Below are 11,053 nucleotides of genomic sequence, written 5' to 3'. Positions count from 1 at the left end.
AGCTACCCAGTTGCTTTTCTGACCGGAAGAGGCTTGTGGCCCTATGTCTACAATCTTTATTATATTTCACTTTTGTATCACTACTTTTTAATAAATGTTGACTGAATTTATACTTTAGGCTTAGAGATATGATAATGAATACCAGGCAGCCATTTATAAATTTAGCTCTCACAGCCCATAATTTGTTTGCTAATGTAAATGGATTCTATAGTGTATGGCAGCCCATTTGGATAATTACACTTTTCAATTTATAGGTTAAGGTTCCAATGTGTTTGCCTTTTAAGGTAACTCACTTGGCATAATGACTGGCCACAATCAGTCTAGACTCTATAACAACACTTAAAAATGGCCAAAGGAATCAATTTTTAAAGTCAAATTGTGACTTCACTGAGTACTTAAATTAAGTCTATGCCCAACATATATAAGGAAGTTAGTTCATTTTTAATTTTGATGGGCAAAAACAATAAAAAATAAATATGAATGGTATTTCAGTTAAGCACTCTGGCACATGTCTATAACCCCTATATGTAGGTAGTGGAGGTAGGAAAATTAGAAGTTCAACATCATCCTCAGCTGCATAGTAAAGTAAAGGCCAGCCTGGCATAAGGAGACACTATGTAATCATAGCAAAAGAAAAACAAGTACAATTTCACAATAAAGCCTGATAGCATTGGGGCATCCAAAGACCTTCTAGGTCTCTGTGATTCAGCTAGAATGTCACACTTTTAATCACTATGGCTAGAATACAGACATGCCCTTAGTATACAACTTTAATCCCAACCAATGAAGGTAAAGTTCGTTTGTCAAAGGAAGCAGCCATGTTTGAAAGTGGCATCTAATTGAGGGGCAGACAAAGTTATGAATCAGAGAAAGACTTGACAGATATTTCAGAGAAGGGATAAGCTTAGCTCTCATGAGAATATATAAGAAAGAGAGGCTACTTAAGAGAGCTTCCCAGATTTGGGTGAGGGGGAGGCAATTTTACTGGGACAGTTTTACAGAGACAGGTTGCAGTGAGAACAAGCTAGACACAGGTGAAGACAGAACAAACCAGAGAATAAGAAGCCAGAAGCTAAGAGCACATTGTCAAAGATAGTATAAGGCCAAGCTGAGCCACTGTTAGAAACAGAGAAGCTGGATTGAATCAGACAGCTTGAAGAGGAATTTTGAGCCACAATGTATGAATTGAACCAGCCAGTCAATATTCAGAGAGAACTAGAAAGGGTGAGCTTTTTCAGCAGTAAGCATCCAACTGTATCTACGTCAGTGCACCCAGGACTTACATATCAGGTCAGATATACTATAAATTGTGAGAGATGAGATTTTGAATGGGGAAGCATTTGCTCTTCAAGGTAACATATAAATAATGCAAAATGTAAATCATATATTTTATTATTTAAAAAACAATATAGAAGTCACAAATTTTGGGGTCTTTACATTTAACTTCAATGATACTTTCAAGGTTTATTTTGGCTAGTGTCTGGCTTTCTACTTGACACACTAACTGGAAAAGTCTATAAGAGTACCATCTACTGTGGCTTCAGTGTTCAGTTGTCCTGGGAGATGACTGGAATTAGTCAGCACTCACCCGGAAGACGGTCATTTCTTCGAGAAGAACTTCTTCTAGGTCATGCCAAGTCTCCTTGGGGACTGAAACCACTTTAAGAACGGTTCCCACATCTTTCAAAGAAAGCAGAAGAGAAAGATACAACTTAAGTAAATTGGAACAAAGTTCATTTCTAATGTAACAATAAGGATTTTGAAAAAAAAAAGTTTGTTATTGTTGTTGTTATTGTTTAATTTTTAACCTTGTGGACTGGGGAGGGTGTGTGCTTGCTATAGCACTCATATATAGGTCAGAGGAAAATGTCTAGAAATAAGTCCATGCATTCCGTGTTGCTAAAGCTGGGTCTTTTTCATTGTTTGTGATGCCTTGCTCCCTATTCTAGGTTTGCAGGTCTTCAAGCTTCTGGGTCTCCACCTTCCATCTCCCCACAGAAATGCTGAGGCTATCTCATACTTAGTGTGCCTTCCAGAGCTCTGAACTCAAGGGCTTAACTCAAGCACAGCAAGCATTTTCACACTCTGGGCTATCTCCCCAGTCCCAACAAAACAATCATTTACCAACTGCACATTTTATATTTCTTTTCCACATGGGTATATGTATAAACTTTGACATTAAAATCCATTTTATTCCATTAGTTTGTAATCTATAAAGATAGCCTTGGAAACATAAAAAGTCAATTTTAAAAACAATATCAACCTTTAGAAAGATTTTAACCTGAAATGAACAAATTTTCAAAAATACAATAAGCACAACAAAAACTGACTAAATCAGATAACATTTTATTTTTTAAATTTTCTTTACAGTTTAGGAAGAGAAAACAAAAACTAAAAAAATTTACCAATTTGACATGACAGACTTTTCCAGATTTATTTTGACACCAGAATGTGTCCACAGTGAACTCTGTAGACATGAAATATAAAGGATGCTGTCCATCTCTAGGTACAACAAGGGCCTCAGTACCCATCAGCACATCCCTCCAAGAAAAGCTGCAGCACTTACAGGCCCTTCAGGCAGGTTCAAGTAATACTGAGGTAATGACGGACAATGTCATTTCTCAAGATAAACATTTGAGACTACTTACCATAACAGTTTGTCTACAAGACATACACCTAATGATCAACTTAGAATCTTAAGAAAATTTATATTAAGGAATGCAAATTATTGAAAAAGCATTGAATATATCTTTTTTAAAGATTTAAATTACTATCTAAATTCCATTGTCAAGAGAAATAAATGCCTAATAAAAAGATGTCTTTTTTTTTAAGTTTCATTTATGTAATGTTCATTTTTCCATGTTACAGGTGTGATTCCACTCTTTGGAAAAAGGCAAATAGCATCTCCTTTGGGTAAAATGTGGAGTCTAAACAATTTTAGCTTTTCGTAAACTTGAACAATTCTTTGGAGCTTCAGTTGTTTTGTTTTAACAAACTTTATCTTTTCCCAAAGAAATTCTTACTGCTATGCCAGAAATGTAAACTAATATATTCATTCTCTTGGCAACTCTCCTCAGTGGATTGTCACAATGTACTCTGTGTGATCAAGGCTATCCTTTTTAGAGTTTAAATAGTCCACTTTTAAGAGGATCCTTCATTGTTTACAGGACCTTAGTCAACTCATAACACCAAAGATTAAAGGGAAATTAGGTTAATCTACTTAGTGCCTCCACAGGGTCTGCTGGACCAAACACAACTTATCTGTGTTCCAGATCAAGTTTTACCGAATAGTATTTCAAACAATTTCACACAAATTGAATCAGATTACTCAACAAGGATCAATGTGCTATGAAGTGAAACTTAGTTAAAAGATAAAATTACTGTAATCAATTTACTTGCTGACAGATGACCCTGCTCTTTACTGACATACAATCATCCACATCATACAACAGTCAACATCCTCATGAAAATGGAGTCTTAAAGACAGTTTATGTCCTGGAAGAATTAAATGATCATGATTGCTTTTCTTTGTTCAAATACCCAGAAATAATCTTGTTACTTTGAGAGTGGATAAGGGACTTCTGAATCAGTTTAAACTATAGATGGAGAACAAGGCTGGTGTGACATTAATTGAACAAATACAATTACTCTTCAGAGATTTGGTTAAAATTTGACATTAAAAGATAAGCTACTATTTACTGAAAAGAAATACTGTCTTATATTTCTTTATTATATTTGTAACTTTAGGTGCTACTCACAGTTACTGACTTTTATGAAATCTCATTAAGATTTTTTTATTTTGTAGGAAAATTTTCTTATCCGTAAAAGTAGACTTTAATGTACTGCTAAGAACCTGACACCATTAAACCAGATATCATCAGTATTTCGCAATAAAGTAATGAACCTTTGATTTGTTAAAGTCATTTTACTGCCTACTATTGTGCTGTAGTCAATGTAATTTTCTTTCTGTTTCTCACCAAGGGAAAAATAACTGTTATCATATAATGTTTCAATAGAACACTGTGTTTCTTGTTGATTTATGTCAGTTAATGAAGTTAATGAAGACTAGGTATTTGTTACCTTGAAATCTGACTCTAAATAGCAAGTTTCAGATTTATAACTGGTACTTTCATAAATAGCACCATCATTTAGTGAGTTTCAGGAAACAAAATAACATGTCATAGTAATAATAAGGTTGATTCTGAAAATGTACCTGTAGACATTTGTTTCTAAAAGTGAGATTAGGGAAAAAAGCTATCTGATGAATGTTGAATAAATTCTCTGATAAAGATTTTTTTCACATTTCACTTACATGGTAGAAAGAAGGAACAAAGTATTTGGCTAACCCTTTTTTTGATTAAAGATTTTCATTGGTGGTAATGTTAAGATTCAGGTAAGTTTGTAGTAACATATTGGTCATTTATTGAATATCCTGGGAATTTCAGTCATGATTTGACAAAATTGTGTGTGTGTTCTAGCCAGAATAATTTTGATTCTATTTTGATAATTGGTTTGATAGGTATTAAATTTACATGATATCTCTCAGTCATCTTTAATCTGGGGCTATCCTTTTATTCATGGATGTGACATTTTAAAAATTGTAGACAAGCATTTTTGTAGAATGATTATAGTTTTATATTTGTCTCGTATTCTTTAAAAAAATTTATTCTTCTCTCATATGTTATATCTCAATCTACTCCTCCCAGTCCCTATCCTACCTTCCCTCTCCCCCAGATCCATTCTTCCTCTTCTGTTTCCCTTTAGAAAAGAGCAGGCCTCCCAGGGGTATCAACAGAACATGGAGTAGTAAGTTACAGAAAGACTAAGCACATACCCTTATATTAAGGCTGGATAAGGCAACCCAGTAGGAAGAAAAAAAGTCCTAAAGCAGATACCCACTCCCACTACTAAGAGTTCTGCAAGAACATAACATATATGCAGAAAAGAACTAGTTCAGCCCCATACAGGATTCCTGGTTGTCACTTCAGTCTCTGTGAGCCCTGATGAAACCTGCTTTGTTGATTTTGCAAACCATGTTCTTGTAGTGTCCTTGACCCCTTGGTTCTTAAATCTTTCCTCCCCTTCTTCTGTAGGATTCTCCAAGCTCCACCTAATGTTTCACTGTGGCTGCATCTGCTCCTATCAACTGCTAGGTGAAGCCTCTCATGACAATTATGATAGGAAGAAAATTTATTTTAAACAAATGTATCTTCAAAATGATACCATATTTCAAAAGGTAGACTATTCTTATACCTTGACAATAAAGGTAGAACTTGACCTTGGTTCTCAGTATACTTTGTAAGCTAAATACAGTATTCTGAAAGAAAATATACAGTTGAAATACAAAAGTGTACCTGTTCCGATGAACATAACATCATACTGGCCATCTTCTGCATCCACTCGATCTACAACAATTTGTGTGAACTGATAATTTACATCGGTTTTGATCATTATTGGGCGATTATTAATAGGAAACACTGGGTTGTACATGGCTGGATGACTTCTTGCAAAAGTTATGACATCATCAGGAAGGTCCTTTGTGGAGTCAAATCCACCAAATGTTTTACTGGGACACTATAGAAAGAGAAGAATATTTTTAAAATAAAATCTAATGAATAAGCTTAGAGATTATAAAATAACATTTCTTTAATGGTCTAAGTCTAAACTTATAATTATTTCCTATTACTTATATTTGAAAATGACTGAATAATTAAGCGTTAGTTATCACCTGCATTCATATACTTAAATTAGTACATGAAATGATCAGTATATATTTCTAAATAAATATTAATTCTCCATGTTAATTGTTGTTTAGTCGCATCATCACTTCTCAGAAAATCTTGAAGTGTATCTGAGTATTCAATGATCAGAAGTCTGAAGCTTCTGATAGTTTCATTAGCCTGCGTTCATTCTATAATAGCTGTGTTACATATGGATAAAATATGCTATAATTCAATGCAACCAGGATATTTAAAGAAGTGACACTTTTCTTGAATTTTATATAACTGTTTTTAGTTTAGAATAACACTGAAATATTAATACCAACTAAGAAGAAATATAATTTTTTCTTATTGTCTGAATCATAAGCCTGAAAACATATTATTAATGACTTTAATAAAATAAAATAATCCAGAGGTTTCATTTACTGACATCAGTGTATGGCATAGCAACTAACCAATCAAAATGAAGTCAGCACGGCTAAGGTAAATAGATACTGGTACAAGAAGCAGGAAAGAATGCATGGTTGTGAACTGGCAGTAAACCAAATCTGAATAGAAATATTCTTCTTATAAATCAGTAAATAGATTTGAGGAAATGAAAATTTATTGTCACCTTACTATAATTGACTATGTAGAACAGTGTTGTAGAGCACAGTAAACCTGGATACAGTTCTATATATCTTGTCTTGGAGTTCAGTGATGCTGAACATTCAATGTAAGTGCTTTAGAGATAAAACGTTATTATGAGATGATCCTTATCTTACAAGATTAGAATATGAAATCAACCTTTTGCCAGTTAGTTGACAAATTCATTAACAATTTATGAGTAATTAAATAATGTTTTCAAGTGAGAATATTATTATGTGTATGCATATGTTTGATCCATATATGGCTTAGATATGATAAAACAATAGACTTCCAGTTTTCATATAAATTAGAAACTTATTTAAATACTGTTATAGAAATATCAACTAGCCACATAAAATCCTATAGGAAACTATACAAAATTTAAAGTCTTTTAAGATTATTTATGGGGCTACAGAGAAGACGTGGCTTCTTCCAGAGGACTGGGATAACTTCCAGTATAGTATCCACAAGATGGTTCACATCTGTCTGTCACTATAGTTGCAGGGTATCTAATACCCTCTCTGGGTTTTTTTGTTTGTTTGTTTTTGTTTTTTAGTTATTGTACATATGTGGTATACAGACATATGCAGGTGAAACACCCATAAACACAAAATAAAGAATATATTATATAAAACAATATATGTGTTCTTCTTTATGTCAGGTAAGGACATCAGGCACAAATTTAGAATATGTGAATAACAACTGTAGTAACCGATTATTTCAGTTTTCCTATGACTTTTTTTAACTTCATCATCTACTGTTTATTCTTAAAATATGAAATATAGTTTGTTTATAAGATTTTCTTTACATTTTAACAATAGCATATTATTTAAATATTGTATATATGACTACCCATTAGTAGTCTTCTTGAAATGAAAGTCTGAGCTATCACTTTTAATAAATTTACCACATTATCTTCTTCTACTCCTGCTTTAAGCAATGGAGCACAGTGCTTGCTGATGTAGTTTCTCATAACAACTTACAATGAACAATGAGTTAGTACTAGTTCATGGTACTAAATACTGGAACCAGTACATAACATAGTTTTATCATTAAAATGGGAAAAATAATTGGCTGTGTATATCTATACTGTGTGTGTGGTGTACATATCTACTCTAGTATAACAATTCTCATATAAAAAGTCAGAATATAGTAATTTCTACACTTTAATTGCTATTATTGATTTCACATATATAATTTATATTTATATTAAAAGGCATTTTCAGCAGAGAATTTAAGACATGGACTTATGTCAGCCACAAGAATATAAAATTGTCTACTAAGAAAAAAAGGACAATTTGTTACTAAGAGCTGGAATAAATATGTTGTTTTTATAAATCTCATTTGTTTTCTCATAACCAAAAGTATTTCATCTAGTCATTTATTATTCTCAAATCTTATTGAAGATTTTCTTAGAGCATTATTAGCAAGGAGCAATTTTATAAAACATGAAATATTTAATTTTCTCATAAATAATGTTAGAAATTCAGAGAAAATGAGAGTACTAAATATCCTATATCTAATAAAGTAATGAAAACATACTTTACTTGAATTCATCAATTAAGATGCTGAAGTGAAATTAAAATAATAGTTATATTTCAAATGTAAGCCTTACCATTGTGTAAATTATTGACCATAAATGTTATATTGATTAGAAATGTTACTTCTAGTTAAGATTGATGAAAAAAAATGACCTGGGCCAGGAACTGCATGAACATAACCTCTGACACACAGGGATAATGGTGATCCGTTCACTAAAACCTTGAGGCAGGTAAACTGTGGCAAAACCTATTGTCAGTAGTTATTCAGAAGGATGAGGCAGAAGAACAAGCTTTATCAATTTAGTGAGACAATAGAGAAGGGGAAGACACTAGCCATTAGGTGAGTAGAATATGTGTCAAGACCTACTGTGTCTGGGGATGAACCTCTTGAGTACTGGGGTAAAACGTTATGTATAAGTCTTAATCACATCCACCGAAAAAAAAGTCAAAGAATTCTTAGTGTTTGAATAACTGAGGGTTGTGATGGCCAAAAGGACATACTGAATAGCAGAATTCAGTAATGCAATGTGGTGGGAGAGCCATTAAGCCTCAAAAAGACACGAGAGAAAAGTTCCAAACTTGGTTCCCTCCTTGAGCTAGACTTAGAGTTATCTGAGAGCCTGTCAGTTGGGTTTGGCTGGATCAGACTAGTTGATGGACATATCTCAGAGGCATTTTCATGACTGATAGCTGATGGAGGAGGGCTCAGCTCACTGTGGGCAATGTTGTTATAGTCAGGAGCTCCTGCGTGGGATAAGGTAACTGGTTTAGCAGAAGCTAGGATGCTACCCATTGAGAAATTTTCTCCCATATCATTGGCTTCAAGTCCCTGTTGTGGCTTCCCTTAATGATAGACTGTAAAATGCCATCTGAAATAGACCTTTTCTCTTCTCTCAACCTTCAGAAAAAAAAAATGTTACTCCTGACTTGGTTCTTAGGCTGACTGCCCTGTATTTCTATCATATCTCTGTTTTTATATTTTTAAAAATAACATTTTGGTGTATGAGTTTCTACATTTCTTTTGACACAGATTCATTGGGATGATAATGTTGCAGATTCATTCCAAACCCATGGAACGATGATGTTGGTTTTAATACTGGTTTTCTAAGCAAAACCTATTATGTCATCAGAATACGCAGCATTCTGACCCTCAGAGACAGACAGCCCAAACACCTCCTGTCAGATTCAGTGCTCTAACAAGCATTTCCTCAGTCTCTGCTCAGAAACGAAAGTGCATAGACTTGTTATTCAGGCTTTACTAAAAAAAACAAAACCAAAGCAAACCAAACAAACAAACATTGAATCACAATCAAATAATTTAAATACTGGCATGTGTAATGAACATGGCTTTGCATAGAGAATTTTAGGGAACTTCATAGAATCCTAGTCTTGGTTCTATTAAAGTCATGAACAATTTGTTCTATATTGTGTTAATGTTTATAGCTTCAATTATTTGTTTTCTTGAAAAACCATATTCATTCCATATATTCATTATCAAGGCTACTTACAGTTCCTGGCCGTGGATAAGGGACTCTTCCTTGGTAAGGCACCCACTGATAGTTGGGACCATCTCTGTGAGCATATGGACCAAGGAACACCCTTCTTACATCACTCATGCTGTACATACACACAGCAGATCCCTTAAAGATGTTGCTAGAAGAGAGTAGAAACTGGTTTTTACATATAGTCAGTGGCAATGTGGTGGCTTACACTTAGTTATTATGATCTTAATGCACAAATCAAACATAACATCGGCAATCACAAATATTGCTTGGGCTTAGTTTGATGTCATAGATGTATTACATCAATGGGTAACGGAATCAGTGATAATTTGTCCAAAGTGTGTGAAGTAATATTTGGTATTCCATCTATATATACATATATACATTCATATCAAATATAAACTATTAAAGATGAATAGGAAAGATATATATGGATGATCACCTCTGGATGAATATTTAGTTTTGATGTCATGAAGAAATAAAAACTAAAAACTGTTTAACCCTCAAGAATCATTACTGAAGAAAGAGAATCATCATAGTATCAAGACCTTTTAAGAAGTCATTTTAAAAGCTAAAACTGATGCGCGAATGGAATGTATAACGACACACAGTAGGTCATATTGTAATATCTTAAACTCCCAAACTGAGATACAAGCTTAAGTAACAGAGCTGGATATCTGAAATCAACAAGGAATTAAACATTATGTCTATTCAACGCTGAGCATAGATGTAAGATCATAGATGTTATACCATGATCAAATTGGAGAATTTGGGCAGCTATTCCTATCATTCCCTAAATCAAAAACAGGAAATTGAAATAACTTTAATTTTGTCATTGAAATGAAACTATTTTCCTTTTATTTTGTTTACAAAACACAGCTTATATAATGCATTATATAAAAACGGATGCATGCATTCACAAGCCTTATGGTCGTCACCTATAAGTCTTATTGAGATCACACATAAATCATGCCACACAGGAAGCATGACTATAAAACTGATCATTAGACAAAAACGCAAGACTGAAGCTGATGTTTATTGTGCTCCGTCACTCATGTTTTCTGAGTACTTGGCTGAGTACTAACCACAATTATTTTCATGATAGAGTACATTATAAGTTAACACACATTGATACACCCTCTTTCAGTGCAAGTTGATTGCAAAAGCGCCTTTTTATTGCTACATATTTGTCATCTACTGATGAATCAGGTAGCTCTAAAGGTTTGATGCATATAATTTAGAGACATTTGTCACTAATAACCTATCTCATCGAAAAGAGAGAAGGAATTATTTCACCATTTAAACTGTGGTAAGGAACATGTTAGTCCCTAAACACTAGCATGAGAATTAACCATGAACTGGTTAGAGATTCAGATTTGTAGATCCAGCTCATTTTTTTTTTTTTTAGGTATTTTCTTCATTTACATTTCCAATGCTATCCCAAAAGTCCCCCATGCCCTCCCCCCACTCTCCTCCCCCCTCCCACTTCTTGGCCCTGGCATTCCCCTGTACTTAGGCATATAAAGTTTGCAAGACCAATGGGCCTCTCTTTCCACTGATGGCCAACTAGGCCATCTTCTGATACATATGCAGCTAGAGACACAAGCTCCGGGGGGCACTGGTTAGTTCATATTGTTGTTCCACCTATAGTGTTGCAGACCCC

At 33.9% G+C, this 11,053-nt stretch overlaps 1 protein-coding gene across 2 annotated transcripts in view; it reads right to left on the bottom strand.

Moving 5' to 3' along the window:
- Sema3a (semaphorin 3A) overlaps nt 1-11,053 on the bottom strand; it is a 203,393-nt gene that overhangs the window by 30,053 nt on the left and 162,287 nt on the right. For both annotated transcript variants that reach the window (XM_021162359.2, XM_021162357.1), the window contains 3 exons: nt 9,397-9,541; nt 5,355-5,574; nt 1,589-1,680 (listed from right to left, as the gene is read on the bottom strand). In XM_021162359.2, the coding sequence (XP_021018018.1) occupies nt 1,589-1,680; nt 5,355-5,574; nt 9,397-9,541 (457 nt within the window). The remainder of the gene's footprint in view (nt 1-1,588; nt 1,681-5,354; nt 5,575-9,396; nt 9,542-11,053) is intronic.

The sequence above is a fragment of the Mus caroli genome, chromosome 5 (genome assembly GCF_900094665.2).
Source record: "Mus caroli chromosome 5, CAROLI_EIJ_v1.1, whole genome shotgun sequence".
NCBI lineage: Eukaryota > Metazoa > Chordata > Mammalia > Rodentia > Muridae > Mus > Mus caroli.
Note: the sequence above shows the minus strand (reverse complement) of the source record. Positions and strands in the feature narration are given on the sequence as shown.